The following is a 27101-nucleotide window of genomic DNA, read 5'->3' as shown; positions in this document are numbered from 1 at the left end:
GTTCATTATCATTAGAAAACTGATTCATTCCTTTGTTTTTCATTACAGAATTCAATGACAGTAGAAATATTCAATTAGAAGCTTGCCTTCATGCCAGCAAATGCTGTATATGAGTAGGAGTGATATTTTTGAAATGCCAGATGACGCACAGCAGTTGGAAATACATAATCTTTTCTATGTCCACATATGGAAATCTGAACATTTTAAGGGTGATTATAACACTGCAAAACAAGCACCATTATGCAACCTAAGCAGGAAACGGTACCATACATAAGACGTGGAAATGGCTTAATTCTATCTGCACGCCTCTCACTCACTCACTTCCTTTAGGCGTGCATCCTCTGACCAAATTCTCAGAAAAAAATCCAATTTCTGTTAACAGCACCATGTTGTCCTGATAGGATCAGTCACCTGGAGCGAGAGACCCAGCCAAAGAGGCAGCGCACTGTGGACGCGCTGCCACATTGTGCAGTGCGCCTTACAGCACTGACACACACAACATCCACAGACATGAAAACGACGTTGGATTAATGCACCAACAATATACGGCCAAGTTTACTTAAAAATAGATGCTTACAGTGTCAAACTACAAATGATATAAAACATGATTTTGCACAAGAACCATCAATACAAAAACATCTTCATGTGTGCAAAGTAAAAAAAAAGAAATGCATATATATCATATACATATATAGATCAGATGGAGGTTAAAGTCAGAGGACTTGTGAAGGGGCAGTGGGCAAGGCTGGTTATACTTGCACTCAGTGCCTGTATCTCAGGGGGCTGAAGTCTGTCTAGTCTGCCTTTTGCTTCACCTATTCTTGGATAGTCACTCCTTCACATATCACATCACAAAGACTTGAACATATAGAGCTAAAAAGTCTCTCTCTCTTTGCAGTTTTGACATCATTGTTATTTGTTGAGATAATTTGGGGGTTTATTCAAGTTGTTTGTGTGATGGATGAAAATTAACGTAGGGAAACATACCTTCATCGCCTGAGCTTTCTTGTGAAACATCTCCTCCATGTTCTCTGCCAGCCTCTTAACCAGCCACAGACCATCGATCTCTTCCACCCGTACTGCCCGCTCAAACTCCTTGTATTTCTGACAGGAAAAAAAAACACACAATCATGCAATGTTCTTGTGTTTCTGACATTAGGTCACAAAATCATGTTCTGAGTCTACAGTGACCGCAACACAAAAACGCTTTCGTTCCACTAAATCCTGTCAGCAGATTCAGGGATATGCGTAACATGCAACACTATATGAACTCATGTATATCTATGATACTTAACACTGTTTTGCTGAAACCTTAGCTAGGGTAAGGAAAGTAAGATAATCCCGCAATCTTTTAGGTTGTAATGGCTTTAAGGTCTTCCAATGATACATTATGAGTATTGAAAGCATTAACACGAAGAATGTATATTTTTATATGTACAGTACAAACACACAAAGTCTTAAGCAATCTTACATTTTTTTTATATTTTGCTAAGAAATGGGAATTAGGTACAGTGATTGATTGAAATGTGCAAATATACATGGACATAATATAAAAGGCAAAAACAGAGCTTGTACAATACTAATAAGCTTTAAAGTAGGGCTGTTCATATAACGATATATATCGGATGACGATATAAAAACGTCTATCGTTACATTTTACGCTATCGTTTGTTTCGTGGTGTCGCAAAATAAACTGTTTACGGCAATATTTGTTCATGGTTTTGATGGTCCCGTTACAACTTATGTCTAAAAATGTATCGTTTCATGCATCTGTTAAAACACTCGACTCCAGCTACACGACGCGCAGCTGGAAACACTTCACGCAAGTCGAGCTGCCCGAGATTCACAGAACTTACAGAAAATGTTGCATTTTTGTGATTTATGTCGTTATCGAACGATAGATGTTTTATATCGGGATATGAGATTCTGGTCATATCGCGCAGCCCTACTTTAAAGTCAACATTTTATTTGAACACCTTTACTCTTCAACACAGCCTGAAATCTCTGTTAGGTTTATATTGTTGGATTGCCATGTTAGAAATATATAACCATATATTCTTAGAGGTGTATGATCGATTGTGTAGTGATAGGATGTGAGATCCTTAGCAGTCTGCAAAGACACTCTGGCATACACACTCATCCTAAGGTCATGAGAGAGGTCGTACCTTCTTTTACTGTTTTATGGTACGTAAACACATCCATGTCTGTTTAAGTGCCTTTTGTTTAGACGAACTGCTGGACTTCCAGGCCCAGCAGATTTAGGGGAGTCGTTCATGGGGTCACATCTTGACCCCCCCCACACACACACACGCACACACACCTGCACAAATACACAGACGGTACTCTTTGTTCACATGTATGCCTACGTAAGACGTCATATGTTAATGAATCCATGCATATTCATGTAACCACAATAAAGAGCAGTGCTACGAGGGGGCTAACTGAGAGCGACCGGGGTTCGAGCGGCAGGAACGGCGCTCGTCACGGTTCTCTCCCTCGTGCACGAGACTACCCAAAGAGTTCAGCCTGGTGTCTGATGCTTTTGCTGTTGTAGTAGAATTGTCTTGGCGTTCCAGCAATAAGTTTCTGCTAGATGAACCTATCAATCTCTTAGACAAGATTTCTTTTTTAGGTCGGTTTCGTCGGGTCAGTTTTCCAGGCTTCTTGAAGGACATTAAAAGCTTCTCGTTAGATGTTTGCTGCCTTTCGTTCTGTTCTCCGTCATGATGATCCCACACTGCTTCAATAATGTTGAGATTGGGGCTCTGAGGAGGCCAGTCCACAGCTGACAGTGTTCCAGTGTGCGTTTCTATATCTTGGTAATTTAGATAAGATCCCCAACATCACTGGCTAAAATGCAGCCCCAAGCCATGACCCCCCACTGTGTTTTAGAGATGGCTGTAGATACTCTCTCCTGACCTCCTTATGAACATAGTGATGATAATTTGAACCAGGAATGTGAAAGTTGGATTCATCACTCCATAAGACCTTTGCCACTCATTTCAAGGCCGTTTCAGTTCTTGTGCATTTGGCCCCCGCCTGTTTCTACTCGTTTCCCTTCCCTGTCAATGATTTCTTAATAGCCATCCTTGCATTAAGACTATTTCTGATAAGGCTTTAGGAATCAGTAAATAGATCAATCGAAGGGCCAAATGGATCTCTTAGGTCCTGTGTCAGCTTTATGCAGCATTTCTTCCTATTTCTTAAGGACATGACTGTCAGATACTGTTCATCTGATGGGGATAGTTTGTTTAGGCCTGCCACTTCAGTAATCCTCCACTTGTTAAGTTTACTCAATTTTTTAAGGACACACATGGTGCAAAAATACTATTTTATGCCTGTCATGTGTTTTTTCATGTATTATTTATAGCTTTTTTTCAAAGATTCAGCTAAAGAATGAAAATGGTTAGGTACAATAATTATACTGAAATTGAAAGACCTTTAAAAAGCCTGCAGAACAACTTCTCAAGACCACTTTAAATTGCAAGAAAGTCTGGCTTCTTGGAATCAAACTATAAAGAAGGGTGACTGAAGACTTGACTAAACAGCACTATATGCTTGCAGTTAAAAGGCTAAAATACATATATAAGTGCACAAGCCAAAATCACTCTGGGTATTGTATATATATATATATATATATATATATATATATATATATGAAGGAGGGTCTCTGTTGCCAGGAGGTGCACGGGTAAAATTACACAGACAGAAACAGTTACAATATACGACGAAGGACTAGGTACCAAGTAATAGTTTGCCAACTTCAAATTTGAACGACCACACATTAAGTGCTGATGAACACACCACTGCACTCAGTATCTGCACTTCACAAAATCACGTCATTCTGCTATAAACCTATATTAGGATGCTTAGCTTAACCAGCGCCTTAACTGGGGACAGTGACATTAAGTCTCAGTAATTCCACACCCATACATGTCACATACACATATGCAGAGCTGATCTAAGTTAGGGTGTATATCTGTACAGAGAAAAAGGAGGGAAAAAAGAGCCATTTTTGAAATCTGTGCAAAGCTGCAGGCGGCTGTGTTTCACTCTTGGGGGATTTAACAGAAGATTACCGCCATATCAAATAGCATGCCCTCTCTAATGTTATGCCAACCTGCTTAGATGCATGCTTTAGCTACTCCTGTACAGCAACCACACAAGAGAAGCATAGTGAGGGAAAGAGAGATCATGGTAGGAGGAGAGGAATGAAGACAGCATCACACATTGAAGCAGCAGCTTTTGGATTTAAGCAATCATCTGAAAAACTGCAACTTCAAAACAGAGGGCAACACTTGTTTCATACCAAAACTTTCAAAAATGGTGAATTTCTTTGTAGTCGAGGAATTAGCCAAAATGTGATGATGTGATTTCAGAGAACAAGACTTAAGACAAGTTATTTTATTGTGTATAAACTGTAGATACAATGCAGTGCACCTATTCTTTGACCTGGAACACTGGCCTAGCTACTGAACGCCAAAAAGAGATTGGATGATGGCCATGAATAGCAGAATCTTCCAGTTCTTGCAAAATAGTCCCTTACATCTGGATCAAGTGGCATATAGCTAACAGAAACAGCAGCTTTTACCCCTCAGCCATAAAAGGATGACGGGATATGATCAACACCCTGCTAATCAGCTGAAGTTTGTGAAGGCAAAAACTCGAGAAGCAGGCAATGTGGGAGCTTCACGTAAAAGTCTTGGGCAAGTTCAAATCTCAGTGACCTCAACAAAGGTCAGAGGTCAAGTTTTCCGAAAATCTTTTGAATGCGATAACTTGAGAACAAAGCAATGTAGGATTTTTAAATTTGCGGGGTCTCGGAAGATAATTCCAAGAAGGTCAGTCAGTTCTGAGCTCCTTCTAAAGAGGAGGAATACTGATACATTCTTGTGGACATTCCTGCAGTACCTACATGTTTGCAACACAACAAGGTACTCCCATAACTCTACCTGACTGTGTTGTGGCGAAACATTTTAAGGCAGACATCCACATCAAACAAAGCTATTAGTTACATCGACCTCGTGTCACCAGCAACATCAAGAACCATGCTAGAGCAGTGATTCCCAAAATGTGGGCAGGGACCCCCTGATGGATCACAAAGGTACTGCGTGTGGGCCACAATAATAATAGAAATTGAATTTTAAAATTACTCACAGGTATGTTAAGTTACATATGTATATCATTTCATTTATTTATATAAAAAGTGAATTTGAACAGTTAATAGGAGGTGGTTAGTTTGTGTTACTACTCATTACTCTAAATTTACAGCTCTGATATTGAAGTTTGTCTCTGGTGGCAGGTGGTTCACCCGTTAACACTTTGGATATGACTGGGTGGCAAACAACAAGTGAAGATTTTAGGTTGCGTGGACACAATGGAATATTTTTTAACGGGGCTGCAGCACTCTTGACTTTGGGAATGGCTGTTGAGTGTTACAGTCACTGGTGGGTCTGCCAAATAAGATTGAAGTCAGCCTGTGAGTACCTGGTTGTAAGGTATACAGAGACAGAATACACAGGGCCTGTGACCAAGACTCCAGCGTGACATTTCCCAGTAGGAGCATTAATGGGTGATCTGATTGTCACTACACTTTCTCCCAGGCTGCAGATGGATGCTTCTTCAAATAATAATAATAATAATAATGGATTGGATTTATATAGCACTTTTCAAGGCACCCAAAGCGCTTTACAATGCCACTATTCATTCACACACTGGTGGAGGCAGCTACGGTTGTAGCCACAGCTGCCCTGGGCTGGGGCAGACTGACAGAAGCGAGGCTGCCATATCGCGGCATCGGCCCCTCTGGCCAACACCAGTAGGCGGTAGGGTAAAGTGTCTTGCCCAAGGACACAACAACCAGGACAGAGAGCCCGGGGATCGGGGATCACTTCAAAGGGCCAAATCAAAACCTACCACAATATTCAAGGTAGAAGGAAGCCCAGCATAGAACCTAGAGCTAATGTTGGCTCTACTTCTGCCAGCGTTGGCATCTAGACATTAACCTGGGCAAGAAACTAAAGTTCGAGGCAAAGACAATTTCACCATGGCCTGGACCAGGCATAATCCCCATGTTAACAATGCAAGATCTCAGAGAGCACATGGATGAGGCTGAGAAGAGAAAGTTCCAGACTTATGGAGGTGTGCGGTCAGCAAGGATACAAACCTGCTGGAAGCCTGTGATGGTAGGCCACAGAGCGTTTGAGGGCATTCCCTTTGAAAGTGTTAACAATACTGGTTATTACTGGTGAGAGGAAGGGAAAGGCCAGACATGCTTCCACAAGGTGGCTTTGGACAAAAGGGCAGATCAGATTAAGGGAAATAGCCAGAGAGATCGAGAGTAACAAGGAAATAAAGAGATGGCAGCAAGATATTTAAGGTTGAAGTTAACAAGTATAGAAATAGGATGATGGAAGAGCAGAAAAATCACAGACAGGCAATACTTAAGCGAAAATTTGTGGGAGGGTGAAATGCTATTTGTTGCAAGTGGACACAGATAGCATACACTAGGTTAGGGCTGTTCATATAACGATATATATACGCTATAAAAACGTCTATCGTTTCATTTTACGCTATCGTTTGTTTCATGGTGTTGCAAAATAAACTGTTTACGGCAATATTTGTTCATGGTTTTGATGGTCACTGCAGTGGCTGTATTCATTTCTTAAAGTTCTCTCTTTCTCTTATATTTAATATCACCACACTACAGACGGACAAGCGCCTGTTTTTATGCGTTGTCATTAGCAACAACGATGGTAACACCATCGTGCGTCCGCTTGTTTATGTTCCACATAAACCTTTCACAATAAAGCTCAAGATCCTGTTGAGACTTTTCAAAATAAACTGAATCACGTGAAAGAGCAGATTATTTATGGATGAGAAGCAAAAAAGAGCCGCCAGGTGCTAAAAAATAAAGCTTAGACTCAAACGTTAGAACAGGCTTTTCCCCGCAGCACGCCGTGTAATAAATACTCACAAAGAAAACGGCGCCGTTACAACTTATGTCTAAAAATGTATCGTTTCAGCATCGGTTAAAACACTCTACTCCAGCTACACGACGCGCAGCTGGAAACACTTCACGCAAGTCGAGCTGCCCGAGATTCACAGAACTTACAGAAAATGTTGCATTTTTGTGATTTATATCGTTATCGAACGATAGATGTCTGATATCGGGATATGAGATTTTGGTCATATCGCACAGCCCTACACAAGGTTAAAATAACTAAATAGAGGGCGTAGTAAATTGTGCAGATTATACATTAAGTATAAATCCACTAATTTCCTACATTCCTCATTACGAGCAACTTGGCACAAGGAGTGCAAAGAGGAAGTCTATATTACATACAGGGCGTGCAGAATTATTAGGCAAGTTGTATTTTTGAGGAATAATTTTATTATTGAACAACAACCATGTTCTCAATGAACCCAAAAAACTCATTAATATCAAAGCTGAATGTTTTTGGAAGTAGTTTTTAGTTTTAGCTATTTTAGGGGGATATCTGTGTGTGCAGGTGACTATTACTGTGCATAATTATTAGGCAACTTAACAAAAAACAAATATATACCCATTTCAATTATTTATTTTTACCAGTGACACCAATATAACATCTCCACATTCACAAATATACATTTCTGACATTCAAAAACAAAACAAAAACAAATCAGCGACCAATATAGCCACCTTTCTTTGCAAGGACACTCAAAAGCCTGCCATCCATGGATCCTGTCAGTGTTTTGATCTGTTCACCATCAACATTGCGTGCAGCAGCAACCACAGCCTCCCAGACACTGTTCAGAGAGGTGTACTGTTTTCCCTCCTTGTAAATCTCACATTTGATGATGGACCACAGGTTCTCAATGGGGTTCAGATCAGGTGAACAAGGAGGCCATGTCATTAGTTTTTCTTCTTTTATACCCTTTCTTGCAGCCACGCTGTGGAGTACTTGGACGCGTGTGATGGAGCATTGTCCTGCATGGAAATCATGTTTTTCTTGAAGGATGCAGACTTCTTCCTGTACCACTGCTTGAAGAAGGTGTCTTCCAGAAACTGGCAGTAGGACTGGGAGTTGAGCTTGACTCCATCCTCAACCCGAAAAGGCCCCACAAGCTCATCTTTGATGATACCAGCCCAAACCAGTACTCCACCTCCACCTTGCTGGCGTCTGAGTCGGACTGGAGCTCTCTGCCCTTTACCAATCCAGCCACGGGCCCATCCATCTGGCCCATCAAGACTCACTCTCATTTCATCAGTCCATAAAACCTTAGAAAAACCAGCCTTGAGATGTTTCTTGGCCCAGTCTTGACGTTTCAGCTTGTGTGTCTTGTTCAGTGGTGGTCGTCTTTCAGCCTTTCTTACCTTGGCCATGTCTCTGAGTATTGCACACCTTGTGCTTTTGGGCACTCCAGTGATGTTGCAGCTCTGAAATATGGCCAAACTGGTGGCAAGTGGCATCTTGGCAGCTGCACGCTTGACTTTTCTCAGTTCATGGGCAGTTATTTTGCGCCTTGGTTTTTCCACACGCTTCTTGCGACCCTGTTGACTATTTTGAATGAAACGCTTGATTGTTCGATGATCACACTTCAGAAGCTTTGCAATTTTGAGACTGCTGCATCCCTCTGCAAGATATCTCACTATTTTTGACTTTTCTGAGCCTGTCAAGTCCTTCTTTTGACCCATTTTGCCAAAGGAAAGGACGTTGCCTAATAATTATGCACACCCGATATAGGGTGTTGATGTCATTAGACCACACCCCTTCTCATTACAGAGATGCACATCACCTAATATGCTTAATTGGTAGTAGGCTTTCGAGCCTATACAGCTTGGAGTAAGACAACATGCATGAAGAGGATGATGTGGACAAAATACTCATTTGCCTAATAATTCTGCACTCCCTGTAGATTACACAAGTCTATATTATATTAATCAGCTGGAAAAACCACCTGATTAATGGTAGCAGTGATAGTGGAAAAAAAATTAGAAGAGGGTCAAATTCATTCAGGTACTTTTTCAGGATCTGAGTGTCTGACTTGAGCAGGCAACCCTCCTGTTCCAAAGAAAAGGTTCTACTAGTACTAGTAAGGAAGGAGAGAGATTTTAAGATGGGCTGAGCAAAGCAGAACATGAACAATGCAGGGCTACTGATAGCAAGAATTCTGGGATGTATCAGGCTCATAAAGGGAAGCAGCCAGTGTTTCATCTTAATTTCCATTTCATAGCATCAACACTCTGTTAACCGTCACACTGAATAGTCTGCGAGTCTTTGAAATGCTGCTGAAACGGTGCCTTCACTGCCAAATTAATTTGCACGCTACAGCCAGAAAGTTTCAAATTTCAAAATTCTCTTGAAATGTCCTAGTAGAGCTAACCAAAATGGCTTCTGTTTGACTGCCACAGTGGCAGAGCAAGAAAGCAAAAAGGACATAAATAAAGGAAGCAAGCAATTCCACAAAGCAATGAAGGCGTACCTAATTACATCATTTTAATGTCTGTTTAGACTTTTTTTTCCAGGACTAACAATTACCTGACAATTACAACAGCCACATTTTGCATTTCCTAACGCAAACATTAGTCCCTAACTCAACAGCACAGCTAATTAATTGTAGCCTCAAATAACACAGTCTGTGTCCAATCAAAGTGACTGGCTGATGACTCAGAATCCAAATCACAGCGACCAAAACCGTATGAAAATCAGTGCAATAATCCCACTGGCTCACTGACAACTGCAGTATGGCTGAGGGACAGAGATTCAAGGTTTTAAGCCAATCCTGATTCCTGGCAGACTCTGGTGGGCTGTTAAAGCTGACAGGTCAGTGGCAGCTCACACCTGAACTGGCTTGACAAGTTTCTTTGCCAATTTCCTCCCTTTCGCTTTAGTGCCTCTCCTACAGATTCTTCTTTTTCCTATACGTTGAGCATCTCCTGCTTTTCCTTTCTTCCTCTCTGAAATAAAAATACATATCCTATTACTTTTCCATTAACAGTCATATACTTTCATCTGCAGCTCCACTAAACCCACAACAATGAAAATGGCCAGAAGTGACAGATAATACACACTTCATCGAGGTGTAGGGCAGACGCAGAGAGCCCACGGCCTGAACTAAAGCGTTTAGGATCATGTTAGTGTGGTCAGTGAGAATCTAACAGGGTTCAGCTTACCACAGGCAGTTTGCAGCACTATGTTCAGTAGGCTGGGCCAGAGCAGACTGGGCCCAATTAGCCTGAAGCCATCCTCTTCACATCACATCATTATTGCACGAAGCCAACTGACATACATCCAGAAATACCATTTCCCAGGAGAACAGAAATAAATCAGTTAAAGCAGGATAGCAGTTCGATGACTGAAAAGACAACTGAGGAGTCAGGGTTGGTGAGTATTTGCTCAGTGTAATGTCTTCAATAATAATAATGGATTGCATTTATATAGCGCTTTTCAAGGCACCCAAAGCACTTTACAATTCTGGGAAGTAGCTAGCCGGTCGTCACGGCAAAGCTACGAGAGCGTCTCTCAGCATGGGCCCGAAAAAAGTTCTGTCAGCCGAGGAAGGAGACGATATTAAGAAGTCGCTGGAGTTTATGACAGAGGAGATTTCTACTGTCAAACTGCAGCAGAAAGCCATCCTGGACCTGGTCGAGGAAGTTAAGGCTCTCCGCATCCAGAACGCCGAGAAGGATCGGCGGCTGGCGTACCTGGAGAACAGAGTGGCGGATTTGGAGCAGTACACCCGGATGAACGATGTTATCATCACGGGGCTTCGCATCAAACCCCGGTCATACGCCCGGGCGGTCACCACTGACAATGTAGGAGGGCCAGGAGAGGAAGATGTCAACTCCACGGAGCATCAAGTGGTTACCTTTCTACGGTCCAAAGGTGTGGAAGTGGATTATAACAACATTGAGGCTTGCCACCCTCTACCCCGAAAAAATGACAGTAACAAACCAGCCATCATTGTGAGATTTGCAAACAGAAAACAGAAAACAGCACTGTTAAAACAAGGAAGGAAACTGAAAGGATCCGATGTCTTCATGAACGAACATCTGATAAAAAGAAATGCGGACATTGCCAGGAAAGCACGTTACTTGAAGAAACAGGGAAAAATTCAAAATACATGGACCACCAACTGCAAAGTATTCATTAAACTCAATGGAACACCGGAACAAGCCAAAGTGTTGGTCATCAGAAATATGGAAGAGCTGGACAAATACTGAGGTCAACTTACTCTGGAGGTATGAATACACATGTGACGTGACACACAACACAACACATGGCACAGTCCAAAAGAACTTCATCTGCATCCGGCAACAATATCAACATGACTCATTGGAATTCTCTTTATGATAATCTGGAACTGAGAACATTTCGATACACAGACCATAATGTTCTAGACTTAGAAAAGGATATAGACCCGGAAAATAATTTCTTCTACAACATCAGCTGTAACTGCTGCTACTTCACTGATGAACAGTTTAAGCACACCATCAACACGGAAAATAAATGATCAATAATCCATTTTAATAGCAGAAGTCTGTATGCCAACTTCAACAATATAAAGGAATATCTAAATGAGTTGACAAATCCATTTGGAATTATTGCCATTTCTGAAACATGGATCAATGCGGAGAAAGGAATGGACTTTGGACTGGAGGGATATGAAGTGAATTTTGTAAATAGAAGGAACAAGAGTGGAGGGGGAGTAGCTGTGTATGTGGATAAAAACCTAAACTACAAGGTGGTAGAAAGTATGACAACTGTAATTGATAATTTACTAGAATGTATAACAATTGAAATTTATAAGGAAAAAGAAAAAAATGTAATAATTAGCTGTATATATAGAACACCTGGCTCTAGTATTCAAGTATTTAATGACTTCATAGAGGAAATATTCTCTAAAACAAATCAAAAAGTTATGTTTATCTGTGGTGATTTTAATATTGACCTGTTGAATCCAAAAAAGCATAAAATGACCGACGAATTCCTAAACACTATGTACAGTTTGAGTTTACATCCTAAAATAACCAGGCCTAGCAGAATTACACCACATTGTGCCACCTTACTTGACAATATTTTCACTAACAATATGGAAAACAACATTGTGAGCGGATTATTAATTAATGACATCAGTGATCACCTACCAGTTTTTGCAGTTTATGACACTAATTATAAGAAAAATCAGCATGAAGAACAACTGAGATACAGACGTGTAAGGACAGAAGAAACTATGACTGCATTTAAGAACGATCTATTAAATCAGGACTGGGACAATGTGTACAAAGAAGCTGATATTGATATTGCATATGGCATATTTTTAAGAATATTCATGGAGTTGTACGATAAAAACTGTCCAACAATAAAATACAACAGAAAGCACAAATATTCAGATAGACCATGGCTCACTAAGGGTTTACAAAATGCATGTAAAAAGAAAAATACACTCTATAGGGAATACCTAAAACAAAGAACAAAAGAAGCTGAAAATAAATATAAAAAATACAAAAATAAGTTGACCAATATTATACGTGTATGTAGAAAGGAGTATTATAGTAAAATATTGAACAACAATAAACATAATATGAAAGGAATATGGGATGTTTTAAATGGTATCATTAAAAATAATTCTGGACAACAAAGTTATCCACAATACTTTATCGATAATGGCAATATTATGGAAAACACTGCTGATAAGGTCAACAGCTTTAATCATTATTTTGTAAATATTGGACCAAAACTGGCAGAACAAATTCCTGAGTCACTGCCATCAGTAGACTGTAGTTAAAACCTGATTGATAGGAACCCTAACTCAATGTTCCTCACATCAGTGGAGGAAAAAGAAATAATTGACATTGTACACATGTGTAAATATAAAACATCCACTGATTGTAATGATATTGACATGAAAATCGTCAAGAAGGTCATTGAAGGAATTGTAGGACCTCTAACATATATTTGCAACTTATCATTTCAGACGGGAAAAGTGCCAAACAAAATGAAAATAGCTAAAGTTGTGCCGCCGTATAAAACCGGGGATAGACGCCACTTCACAAATTACAGGCCTGTTTCTTTACTACCACAATTCTCCAAAATCCTAGAAAACCTGTTTAATAAACGATTAGACAAATTCTTAGATAAATATAAATTACTCTCTGACAGTCAATATGGATTCAGATCAAAAAGATCAACATCTCTGGCATTAATCGAATCAATTGAGGAGATTACGAATGCTATAGATCAGAAACAGTATGCAGCTGGAGTATTTCTGGATCTCAAGAAAGCATTCGACACAATCAATCATCACATATTAATTAATAAACTGGAACGGTACGGGATTAGGGGGGTTGTACTGCAATGGGTGAAAAATTATTTAAGTGACCGGAAACAATTTGTGAAGCTGGGTGTCCATTCCTCATCATGCTTGGACATTGCTTGTGGTGTTCCACAAGGCTCTGTACTGGGTCCAAAATTATTTATTATTTATATAAATGATATTTGTAAGGCATCTGATATATTAAAATTAGTATTATTTGCAGATGACACAAATATTTTTTGTTCTGGGGGGAATCTAAAGGAGCTGCTGGATACAATTACTTCAGAAATGTGCAAAATTAAAAAATGGTTTAACAGGAACAAACTATCGCTAAATCTAAGTAAAACTAAAATTACCTTATTTGGGAATTCCCTTAGAAATGCACAAGTGCAGATTCATTTAGATGGTGTGGAAATTGAAAGAGTACTTGAACATAAGTTTCGTGGTGTGATTATAGATGATAAATTAAACTGGAAGTCTCATATAAATCATATACATAACAAAATTTCAAGAAGTGTCTCAATCTTGAGTAAAGTAAAACACATTCTGGACCACAAATCACTCCACATTCTCTATTGTTCCCTGATTGCACCGTATTTGAATTACTGTGCAGAGGTTTGGGGCAATACTTACAAATGTTCGCTATCATCAATCTTTATATTACAAAAAAGGGCCATAAGGATAATCCATAAAACTGGTTACAGAGATCATACAAATCCACTATTCTTAAAATCAAAAATTCTAAAATTCACAGATCTGGTTCATTTTCTCACAGCACAAATTATATATAAAGCAATAAATAACCTGCTTCCTGACAATATTCTAAAAATGTTTTCTAAAAGGGAACGGGGATACAATTTGAGGGGGGAATTAAATTTAAAACATCCTCGTATCCGTACAACATTAAAAGGTTTTTGCATCTCTGTGTGTGGAGTGAAGCTGTGGAACAGACTAAGTAAAGATATGAAGCAATGTCCAAGCATGGCGCAGTTTAAAAAGCGGTTTAAGGATATGGTTTTTACAGGGTACAGGGAAAAGGTAGAGATTTGATAGGGTGTTCTTGTCTAATATTTTCATGTGTGTGCGCATGCACGGGTTTGTTGGTATGGGTATATATGTATGTGTATATGTATGTATGTATGTATGTATGTATATATATATATATGTGTATATATATATATATATATATATATATGTGTATATATATATATATATATATATATATATATACATATATATATATATATGTATATATATATGTATATATATATGTATATATATACATATATATATATATATATCCATAGGTCCCTCATCCTATTCATGTAGCCCCTTCCGCCGGGGTTACTTGCGTAGTAGCATTCCAACAACGCCCTGTTTTCGTCCCTTGCCCACCGATGCCTTCTTGTTCCAGTAGCCCACTTTTCGTCAGGGTGCCCTGGTTCCTCAACACCTGACGCGGACCTTGTTGATCCGGGCGACGTCCGAGCCGGCATGCCTTCATATTTATCTGTCTCGCTCATGTCTGCGGTAGGCTTGCTTAGCATAGGGGGTCTAGCCTTAGGACCCTTACTGGATACAGACGCCCCAGGTAGGAATCGAACTTGCGATCCTCTGTTCCAAAGGCGTGTAGTTTAACCACTACGCTATCCAGCTAAGAGCCTTCATCAGGAACTCAATGGGGATGTGGCGTACAACACTAGAGGCCAACTCCAAGCCCATAGCACAAGTTACCATCAAGTGCGGGATCTACCAAGGAGATGCTCTGTCCCCACTGCTGTTCTGCATAGGCCTGAACCCCCTCAGTGAGATCATTAACAAGACTGGCTACGGATACCGACTACGGAACGGAGCAGTTGTCAGCCACCTCCTGTACATGGATGACATCAAGCTGTATGCCAAGAGTGAACGAGACATCGATTCACTGATCCACACTACCAGGCTATACAGCAATGACATTGGAATGTCGTTCGGACTGGAGAAGTGTAGTCGGATGGTAACAAAGAGAGGGAAGGTAGTCAGAACTGAGGGGATTGAACTACCAGAAGGCAACATTGCAGACATAGAGGACAGTTACAAGTACCTGGGGATCCCGCAGGCAAATGGGAACCATGAAGAGGCCGCTAGAAAGGCTGCAACCACCAAGTACCTGCAGAGGGTCAGGCAAGTCCTGAGGAGTCAGCTGAATGGTAAGAACAAGATCCGGGCCATCAACACCTACGCCCTGCCCGTGATCAGGTACCCTGCTGGGGTAATAGGCTGGCCAAAGGAGGAGATAGAAGCCACTGACATAAAGACAAGAAAGCTCCTGACCATGCATGGAGGGTTTCACCCCAAGTCCAGCACCCTGAGGCTGTACGCTAAGCGGAAGGAAGGGGGCCGGGGACTGGTGAGTGTCAGCACCACAGTCCAGGATGAGACAAGGAACATCCAAGAATACATTGGGAAGATGGCCCCAACTGACCGAGTGCTCAGTGAATACCTCAGGCAGCAGAAACCCAAGAAAGAGGAGGGAGACGAGGAACCATCATGGAAGGACAGGCCCCTGCACGGTATGTACCACCGGCAGATAGAGGAGGTGGCTGATATCCAGAAATCCTACCAGTGGCTGGACAAAGCTGGACTGAAAGACAGCACAGAGGCACTAATCATGGCAGCACAAGAACAAGCTCTGAGTACAAGATCCATAGAGGCTGGGGTCTATCACACCAGGCAAGACCCCAGGTGCAGGCTGTGTAAAGATGCCCCAGAGACAATCCAGCACATAACAGCAGGGTGCAAGATGCTAGCAGGCAAGGCATACATGGAACGCCATAACCAAGTGGCCGGCATAGTGTACAGGAACATCTGTGCCGAGTATAACCTGGAAGTCCCGAGGTCAAAATGGGAGATGCCCCCAAGGGTGGTGGAGAATGACCGAGCTAAGATCCTGTGGGACTTCCAGATACAGACGGACAAAATGGTGGTGGCTAACCAACCGGACATAGTGGTGGTAGACAAACAGAAGAAGACGGCCGTAGTGATCGATGTAGCGGTTCCGAATGACAGCAATATCAGGAAGAAGGAACACGAGAAGCTGGAGAAATACCAAGGGCTCAGAGAAGAGCTCGAGAGGATGTGGAGGGTGAAGGTAACGGTGGTCCCCGTGGTAATCGGAGCACTAGGTGCGGTGACTCCCAAGCTAGGCGAGTGGCTCCAGCAGATCCCGGGAACAACATCGGAGATCTCTGTCCAGAAGAGCGCAGTCCTGGGAACAGCTAAGATACTGCGCAGGACCCTCAAGCTCCCAGGCCTCTGGTAGAGGACCCGAGCTTGAAGGATAAACCGCCCGCAGGGGCGTGCTGGGTGTTTTTTTATATATATATATATATATATATATATGTATATATATATATATATACATATATATATATATATATATATATATATATATATATGTGTATATATATATATATATATATATATATATATATATGTATATATATGTATATGTGTATGTGTGTGTATGTATGTGTGTATATATATATATATATATATATATATATTAAATATATATAAAATTGTAGGTTGTGTATCCTTCAGGTGTTAATGGGGTTATTGAAAATGTGTATATGTGCGTATGTGTGTATATACGTAGGTATGGATAGATAGAAACATATATGTGTATATATTAAAAAAAAAAAAAAAAAAAATTACACATAACATATAATGTAATTACAAGGAGGTATTTCTGTAGTCTATTGATACTAGATAGTGGAAAAGGGGTGGGATTAAATAAGCTTATGCTTCTTCCTGCTCCTTTTTGAACATGGACGTTATTTGGAGTTGTGGTTGCTCGTTTTCCTTTTGTTTGCTTTGTTCATTTGTCTCTTTTAATTCTATTTTTTTTTATACTTTTTCAACATGTTCAAAATAAAGATTCAATCAATCAATCAATCAATTCCACTATTCATTCACTCTCACATTCACACACTGGTGGAGGCTACAGCTGCCCTGGGGCAGACTGACAGAGGCGAGGCTGCCATATCGCACCATCGGCCCCTCTGGCCAACACCAGTAGGCGGTAGGGTGAAGTGTCTTGCCCAAGGACACAACGACCAGGACAGAGAGCCCAGGGATCGAACCGGCGACCTTCCGGTTACAGATGCGATTCCCCCTGAGCCACGGTCAACAGAAAGAAGGCCTTTAAACTACAGGGCTGCTACTATGTCCCGCAGCATTACTGGAGTTATCTGAAAACACATTATGTTCCAACACAACAAGTTAATGCTGGAGGACCTGCTCATGTCCACTAGGATTGAAGCACATCAGCTAGTGATAATTGCATACTATGGTGTGACTTGCTTTGAGCACAAAGTTTTCTGTTTTCAAGGCTTCTGAAAAGAATAAAGTGCATGTGTGACTAAAGATAATGACCTTATTTACAATCCCAAGAGTACATGTAATAAAATAGTGAAATCAATGTTGTTATGTCAAACCTTTTGCAATCAACACAGATTTTTCCATACAATCATTACTCTATTTTTCAATCTTTATTGTTGTCCTACCACTCACAGTTACACCTCATTGTTCTGCACACCCAGCTTTGCTTTCCTCTCTTCAACAGACACACAACAAAGTACCTAAAGGTTTAGTACTAAACTCTGCTACAACTGCTACATCAAGGCCTAAAAAAATAGACGAGCAAACCTGCATGTAGACACAAACAACTACATACAAAGAGAACTTGATAAATGAAATGTGTAAAAAAGGGCGGCTGTCACACTAACAATGCTTCTGTCTGCTTGTGTCATGATCCTGGGTCTTTTGACCCAGCGTTTTAAGTTTGAGTTTATTTTGTTCATTAGGTTATCTAAGTTCATTTGGTTATTAGACTCCTTGTGTTTTCTTCCCCTGTATTTAAGTTTCCCCTCGACCTTCGTGTTTCATGCTGCGTGTCATTTGTTATCAAGTTTGTGTTATTATGCCTAAGTGTTTCTGGTTATTATTTTCCCCTCGTGTTTCCAACCATGTTAAATCTCCCCTGCTCTTCATGCGTTTCATGTCTGTGTCTTACGTTGTCAAGTTCGGGTTGTCATGTCTATGTCTCATTATGTTTCCTGTTTTATTGTGAAGAGGTCTGGTGTTCTGTGTTCATCATGTTCAGTTTTACTCTCCCACTGTGACGTCATTATGTTCATGTGTGCCAGCTGTTTCCTCATGTGTCTCCACTTCCCCTAATCACCTCCTGTGTATTTAAGTCCTCTGTTTTCAGTGTGTGGTTGTCAGGTCGTCTGTTGTTCACGCCATGTTCTCCATGCCATGTTTCTAGGTTTCATGTCCAGGTTTTTCCATGTTGTTTGTTTAGTTCTCCCAGTTTAGGTTAATGTTAGTTTTATTTCTGTTTGCCTTGCCCGTTATTTGTACCTTTTCTGCCAGCCTCATTAAACGGCTCGCTTTTTGTTACTCAAGTTTTGATCCAAGTTCCTTGGTGTCTGCATTTTGGGTCCACTCTTCACAATACATACAGTCTGCTCTCGCCAGACTGTGACAGCTTGGAGGTCATCATTTAAAGACTGCAGACATAATACTGGATGTGTTGGTATCTATGATTGCCATTTCATTGTGGTAAAGTGTGAAGTGATTAATGAGGGGGAAAACTTCACTCCACAGTAATTCTGAACCCCAATCCCCCAAATCCCAGCTCATTTTACGCGTCACCAGAGAACACTTCAACTTGGCCAACTCGCTCATAATCTCACAGCTGTTTGGATGCCCCGCCTTTGTTACACACATACACACACAGACGTGCACAAAGTGAATGCTTACACTCAAAACATCTGTGGACAGACATGACTATATGAACAAAACTTTAGCAAGAACGTGTGATTTTTACTGATTACTGATTGTATGTTAACGACTCATGTCGGGGCCCCAAAACACTAAACAAGATAATGATGTTCTTTTAACAAAGCTAGAAAAATTCATATGAGAAAAAAGAAAGAAGAATTTGGAAGCATGTGTTAAAAAGGCAAGTAGACTACCCTGAATTACAAGTCTATATTTGGCCACGCATTATTTGATTTTGTTTTCATTCATAAAAAGCATCCTTGTGTGTTTTGTTAGCCTCTGCATGCTTGTCTCACTACAAGTGGATGAGTCTGGTTTGATGAACAAAAGAGACTCAGAGAAGCTCGTGAATACGTGTGTTTGAGCATGTGTGTCTGTGTGTGTGAAGGACAACGAGACCAGTGAGTCCAATTTGCAGTCTAGTCAATGTACTAAACCACTAAAACGAGCAAAAAGAAGAAAACTGGGGTTAAAACAACAAACAAAAAAACTGTGTCGATGTTTGAAAAAGGCCATGAAAATAAGTAAAGGGTAGACGAAGCTCAAGGCACCATTACTATCAATTTAAACACTCGTCCTGTTGTTTCTTTCATTCTGTCATCCTTAAAGACTTGGTAACAACATTCAATACACAGCAGTAGATGTCAAAATCAACAGGTAACAGCCTCCATTCAGGCTGTGCAGAAAAACTCCCCAAATCTTCTCGTGTATTTTGCTAGTGAGAGCCACCCAGACCAGCTAGTACAACTTAATCTTTGGGGCTTTTTGGAGTTTTCTTGTAAACAAACCGTTTTCAAATTCACTGTTAGTCAGCAAAACTCAATGTGTGCATCTCGAGATCTAACAACCACTTTTCCTTTCTTACTGGAAAATGCATTTTTGAAAGCATTTCAAAACATGCAGCACTGACGTTCACGTTCACTAGCCTGGACCCTTTTTCCTCTTAATATTTAATAGTACATTGCTGCGTGGTTAAAAGTAGAATATATAATACTGTCTATAAGAGCGGACACACCGTCTGCATAATGAACTCTTTATACACTCCATGCTTGAAAAATATTTTATATGTAAGAGTTTTTGGTGTTTTGCAGTATGACTGAATTTACCAATATATCAACGTCATCCCTCAGAAAATAACATTTTAACTCTGATATGAAACATTTGCATTGCTTTTTGGACATTTCGAAACGCAGGCGATTTAATAACCTGCCGGACGAAGACCTTGGTAAATTGTTAAATTAAATCCCAGGACAGAGAAATGCAATTGGGAATTGATTGTCCTTAGGATGGAGTGCACTTTGGGCATGTTTGTGCTTTCAGGTGGTTGCGTGTGTTCTTTAATGGGAAAGTACGAGCATGTTTTCTCCTAAAATATTTTCACCAGAACAGACGTCTCGCACTGTCATCATTTAACATAAAGGGCCACAGATTCCCCAAAGCCATGTTTGTAATTACAGTGAACATGGCTCAGGGAAGAGGAGGAGACAGGAGGTGAGAACACGAGTAGAGCTGAGGTGAGGAGAGGAAAGAGAGAAGTGGAAGGGCCTCAGGCTGTCACGTAGTTGTGGCTAATTCTGTTTGTTGCCATCATGTCACTGAGGCACTATTGAGTGTGTCTGTCTGAAGAAATGGGAGAAGAAGAGAGAGGGGTTGAGAAACTGTTTGAAACAATTGCAGCTTGACGGATGTTGCATTCTGCTCCCTGTGAAACACTCTGTATACTTAAGTAGGGGACAGAGGCGCCAGCCGAAATCCACAGCAGGAAATCACTGCTGGATCACAGGATCTCTCAGGAAACGCCAAGCCATTGCTGTGCCCCCCTCCTCTTATATTCTCCCTTGTATGCCAGCCGACAAATTGTTCCCTCAAAAGAAGAGCGCTGGCCGGAGATGAAGTGGAACAATTAATTTCACGCTTGTCCTCCTTGCCTCAAAAGCATGTTGGTCTGAGTCCTGTGTCTGGTGGCAAAGAGACACTCGCCAGAGCTTGTAAAACACACACACACACACACACACACACACACACACACACACACACACACACACAGATAATGTAGGTAAACTGTAAATTCCAATCAAACACACATTAGTGAAAGAGATCTTTTTAAAGATCTTTTAAAAAGGCATGGATCATAAACTCCTCTTGGCTGGCTACCGCACCTTCCCTGCTGCCCCGCTTGCCGTAACCCAATCTATCAGTGGAGGCGAATGGAGAATTAATCATTACATGGACATGTCTCAAAATTCGATCAATACACTTTGAACGAATGGGGAGGAATGTGAAAACACATGCATGCAACCACAGCCTTGACAGACCACTCAGTCATATAGTGAGACGAGAGCAGGGCCTAAAAGGAAGCAGATAAGCAGCTGGAAACAGCTATCATGCACAGTGGCTGTTTGGCTCCTCAACTTTCAGCACATGGCACAGCACCCAGTAAGAAGCTGAAAATGCAGTGGCAAACCAACTGGAGATTTTTATTACTTTGGGGGGTTAGAAAGTAAAGATCGTCATATCTTAGGCCATTAAAGAGGAGATAGACACACAGTAACACACTGTAACTAATAAACTAGAACTGAAGGCTGTTTTGCGTTGGGCTTCATTACAATGTTTCAAATTCTGGTATTTTGTAGCTATAAATGTTCTGTTATCTCTAAACAGATACTCCTGTTTTTAGACAGACAGACTTTACACAGCGGGGACAACAGGCATAAACTGCACTATTGCACTATTATTATTAATGCAATTATTATTATTCATTCCAAATTGGTTGCTGGAGATGTTTTAGTCATAACTAAAAATGAGATGAAGGAATAATTAAGTGAACTACAATATGTTCATTGTTTCAGGTTTGTCGTGCTTTCCCAGTGTCCTGAGTATAAGAAAAGGGGAAATGGAAGGATAATAGATGAATGCAATGAAAAGGACCAAATGAATAACGTGTTATTTTTGTTTAAACTTTTTGTAAACCTCTTGAATATATGATGAGTGTCTATGTTGCAATGTTTGTGTTGCAAGACAGACACAAAGAAGCCAACATGCAAATATTTCTAGACCTGACTGTACATTTGTTTGTGACAACAAACACATTGCTTTGCTGTAAAAAAATATTACTTACAGAATATATTCATTTTTGTTGTTGTTGTTTTGTTTTTTCCCACAAATCTACCACATCAAACGCAGGCCCCCAGATTTTTTGTTCTGAATTTTTGTTAGAATTTTCTTTTTAAAACTTTGAATTGTACCTTAAATGAGCACTTTAGAAGTAGAGATGATTAATATTGTTTTAAGTGATTCGACATCTATAAAATGCACAGAAAGTTGTCTTGTGTTATTTTTACATATAGCTACTTCAACACAAGCAATCCAGCAGCACCTCCTGACTGTGTGCTGCATTCACACAGTGTTTAAAAGCTGCCTGGAGGCTACTGAGAAGAACAGCTGTACACCAACACAAACACACACATAAGGCCTTATGGCGTAGCTGGTAGAGATGCTCAGGAGTTTGTCCCAGGGTGCACTGCGTCTGTTAGGTATGCACCATTGCCCCGCGTAGTGGGTGCCAAATCTGAGCTCTCTCTAATGACCGACATCTTTCACTGTCCTCACATGCCACACCATTGTGGTGTACCCACAACCTACACACACACACACAGAAAAACAGAAGCTCCTGGCTAATCTAAGCCAGCGTGAAAACATATCTGCCCCCAATTTAATGCATTTTTGAAGAAAATGCAGCCTTTGCGTTAAACCGTATAAGTACAAGGATACATAATCTTCACTCTTTTTTGGGAAGCATGATACAGTTCACCAGAAGCACAACGGCACCAGAAGCAGGTCTAATCTGATCACACAAAACTGATTAATAGTCCACCACCTATCTGTACATGCTTGAATTGAGTTGGTTTCAACAAAGTCCTGGAAAATATTTTTCATGCTTAGCAACACATACAATGTGGCCTGCTGCTTCCCAATTCCACTCTCTGTATTTTCACAGCCTCAGATTGATTTCAGCAGCAGCTAGCGTGAAAGTGGAATGAGAGAGCAAAACATTGTGGTGGATATATAAAGGCAATATTCATCCTTGCAAGTGGAGCTTTATTACACTTTCTGGACTGCAGTTTCATTTGAGTTTGCTTTGAAGCCCTCACAAAGAAAAAAAGGGGGGGGGTAAATGTACCACATACGGCTGGCAAGAATACTGCTGAGAACCGCAGAACATTTATCAGCAGACACCATGAAGTTGAACTGAACACATAAACATAATGAACAATTTGATGTAAGTGTTGAACATAAGCTAATGATGTTGTACTGTGCTCAAATGACTGGGTTAAACAATATATACAAAGTCTACAAATCACTCCATATTTACAGTAGAAGCACAGAGTCTCCAGTGCCCGAGTCTTTTGCCAGCCTCTAAAACATGCAGCTACCTGGGTTTGAAAGATTTGACAGATTGCAGTTGCAATGGCAAACATCACTGTCACGCTAATGCGACCTGAAGATCTTGTTCCACATCATTTCCCAGGAGCGCACTGGGATGAGATATATGCGCATCACAGAGTAAACTGCTTTTGCTAGCACTGAGATGGTGCCTGCTTTGTGGGCTACATGTGGGCATGCATGACGTCAGTATATCCACAGTGTTAAGGACCATGTAACCAGAATGCCACAAACATTGTTTTAAAACATATTCATCATGTGTTTTTCAGTTCTTGTTTGTCTTAGCTGGCAACACTGTAGCCCATGAACTTCTCACATGGACAATGCTTGCATACAGCGCGGCACCATCTATTTTTTTATATATTTATTCTATCTATATTATTCATCTATTTTATATATATGTTATATATGTTTTTCAATATAACAGCAAATCATTTTAACAAATGAAGCTTTCAAAATTGAATTAAAAAATACTACATAAAAATATCATATAATATTAAGTGTTTTTCATAAGATATTACTCCTCTGTGTGTTGCTACAAGCATCAGCTTTTATTTATAGCATGATATTCAGTTTTGCTGCTCAAATTTGACATAACATCAAGCTGCAGTACAACATGCTAATGTTGCTAGTAATTTCTTTTTTTTGGTTCAGCAAACCTTGGGGACCTTATATAGACACTTCACCTGAACACTTGAAAGGTCTAATAAAGTACAATTAATCTTGTCTGTAAAAATAAGTCCTTTTTTATAACTTCGCTCTGTTTCACTATGGGAATCACATTGGTGTGACCAACTACAGAAGCTCCAGTGACACCACGTCTGTCTATGACAGCCCTGTCGGGCCATGATCAGGGCGCCACCCCCTCTTTGTAACACAGCCGGCCCTCCTTACTCATTCTCCCTTTCTTCTTACTTTGAGCTTCCTCAGCACACCCAGACTAACTTGGTTAGCTGCTTAACAGTTCTCAGGTGTCCTGTAGAAGAGTACACTGCCGAATGCAGTTTTCTAGTTCCAGTCTGGATTGTGCTGAGTCCTTCGAAAGAAGTGCACTTATAGTTACACACTGTGGAACAGCAATCATGTCAAGGTGAGCTGTTCCAGCAGTTCCTGGTTTAAGTTAACAAGGCAGCTGATGTTTGTGTAACTCGGGCTAACACGTTACAGGGCACTAAACATGCCAACCCCCCGTCCACCACGAGCTGGATGGACATTAAGGAATAAGAGTCCTCACTCTTGCCCCCATTGTTCGAGGACCTCCTCGACCAAAACATGGGCAAGCTGGGTGGCGACAACTCTGCCTTCCACAACCTGGAGGACACCAGGAGTCTAGGCCACGAAGTGGAGCCGAAGTTGAATAAATTGGCTACTGCCAAGCTTGATATTCCAAGGCCAACAGCCCAGGATGCTATAAGGGCAGAATGCGACCTGTTTGATGGCAAGAGGCTCCTACTAGCAGCAGCTGTGAGGGGTAGGCAGAGTGGGGCCAGAATGTAGACAGGAGGTCCGCCAGATCAAGGTAGACCTTGCTGCAAGCATTCCTGTGCAGCAGCTGCTGCAAAGAGCAAACCATCACACCCAGAAACAGAAAAAGAAACGTTCAGCCTAGCATGCCAGCAACATTCTGTGTCCCTCCTCTCTTCCCCCCAAAGAGAAGGAAGGTGTTGGAAGGAGTAACCAAATCACTCAGAAGTCCCCAGTTCACCAGCAGCACTCTCTCAGTCCCCATCTCCTCTAGTTCAGGGAGGGAGACTCTTGGACAATTCACACCAAGCTCTCCTAAGCACTTTGTCAGTGTCACCAAGTACAGCCCAGGGTCATCAGACACTTTATTGTGTTTGGGGGGTAACAAAGGAAATAAAGTGTGCATTCCTGTAACCTGGCGGTTTACCAAGGGCAGCCCCCCACCACCAATTTCAAAAGAAAAACAAGAGCAGATCAGAGGCTCTGGTGCCGTGAATCAGCTCACCGGCCTTGGTTTCACAGTGAACCTGGAAAAGAGCTACTTGGAGACCGGATAGTGTACACAGTACCCGGGGTTAAGACTCCATCTCTTATCGCGTCACACTTTCAGAATGGAAGCTCGTATCCTTCAGTCACTGTCTCTCCCTTTTTCAGCTGGGGAAAATAACATGCGATTCAAACTCTGTCTCGGCCTCATGGCCTCGGTAATATTTGATTTGCATTCGGGGCTGCTTATGATGAGGAATTTTCATCGGTGTATCACATCTCTACGGGTGTGCCCTCACCGCCAATCTCGGTCACAGTGTAAAAATAACACCGTTATGTATCGTGACTCTCCGGCCATGGAGGAATCCACCGGCTTTTGGTGACTCTGACCACAGATGCATCTCTGTCAGGTTAGGCTGGAATCATGATGGCTCACATAAATGTGCTGGAGCTCCGCACAGTGCTCATTGAAGCACTTTCTGCCATGTCTCCGGGGGCAACATGTTTTAGTGAAAACAGACAACTCCACAGTTGCCGTAGCACATGGCTCTTCACCTTTTAAGCCACTCACGTGCCAGGTATTCTGTACACACTGTTCGGAGAATGGAGACTGCACCTGCAGGTTATGGAGCAGATATGGCAGAGATAGAGCCAGGCTTCCGTAGATCTCTAAAACACAAACTGTCCAGTGATTTTCTTCCTGTTAGACGCAGATGCCCCGCGGTTCGTGGATCCGCTGGCCCACCCATGGCCAAACACACTGCATTATGCTTTCCCCTGCTCAGCCCGATCTCTCCAGCATTAATCAGAGTGAGGGATCAGGGGCTGTCACTAATTTTAATAGCTCCACAGTGGCCATCCAAACACTGGATAGCAGAATCATTCAGCTTCTAACGGATGAGCCAAGGCCACTCCCAATCACAGGGGTTTCTGTCTTAGGTGCACAGGGAGATACACCATCCTCACCCACACCAGGTTGAAGTTTCTCTTAAAACTGCTCCGCTGTTGGCTCTAACCACAGCCAAGCGAGTTAATGAATGACAGACTCATTCAATTTAACTCTCTTGTTTGCACATGGATCCTGGATTCACTAAAGCATGTTTGAGACCCAACCCAACCTTTGGTGATGGATATATCATCCCGGTGATCCACAGCAGAGCTGCTAGCATTTCCCACCATCCTGGGTTTTACACGGAGATGTGTCAGTCCAATTGCTGCAAATTTCCGGCAGCAAGCTCGACTACAGACATTTGTGTGTTTTAATAAGCTGGATGTTGCTGCACTGTCATCCCTGGCTCAGGCATTGCTGGAATCTAGTGCCTCGGGTCCAGGATCTGAGATCCTCGAGTAGTGCCGGAGCATAGCTTCAGAGGGCTGGCACAATCTTGGAGTGAGCTACATCTCCCATAGTGAGAAAAAGAGTGTTCTTTGATAGCAGAGTGAGGTGTTTCACCAACACTTCCCTCCCTGCTTGAGCACTGCTTAGAATGAGGAGGGGCTGGTTGGCTGTGTTAGGATGAACATGGACAGATATGGTGTCATATGAGCTTCTGTAGTTGGTCACGCCAAGGCAGTTCCCA

General features: G+C 41.4%; 1 protein-coding gene across 4 annotated transcripts in view; it reads right to left on the bottom strand.

Annotated features, from left to right (window-relative positions):
- The window catches only part of cacna2d3a (calcium channel, voltage-dependent, alpha 2/delta subunit 3a), a 150344-nt gene that overhangs the window by 94799 nt on the left and 28444 nt on the right, over positions 1 to 27101 (bottom strand). For all 4 annotated transcript variants that reach the window (XM_080295138.1, XM_026155216.2, XM_026155217.2 and 1 more), the window contains one exon: positions 988 to 1104. In XM_080295138.1, coding sequence (XP_080151264.1) covers positions 988 to 1104 — 117 coding nt within the window. The remainder of the gene's footprint in view (positions 1 to 987; positions 1105 to 27101) is intronic.

This window comes from Astatotilapia calliptera, chromosome 20, assembly GCF_964374335.1.
Source record: "Astatotilapia calliptera chromosome 20, fAstCal68.1, whole genome shotgun sequence".
Taxonomy (NCBI): Eukaryota; Metazoa; Chordata; class Actinopteri; order Cichliformes; family Cichlidae; genus Astatotilapia; species Astatotilapia calliptera.
This window is presented reverse-complemented; position numbering and strand designations above follow the sequence as displayed.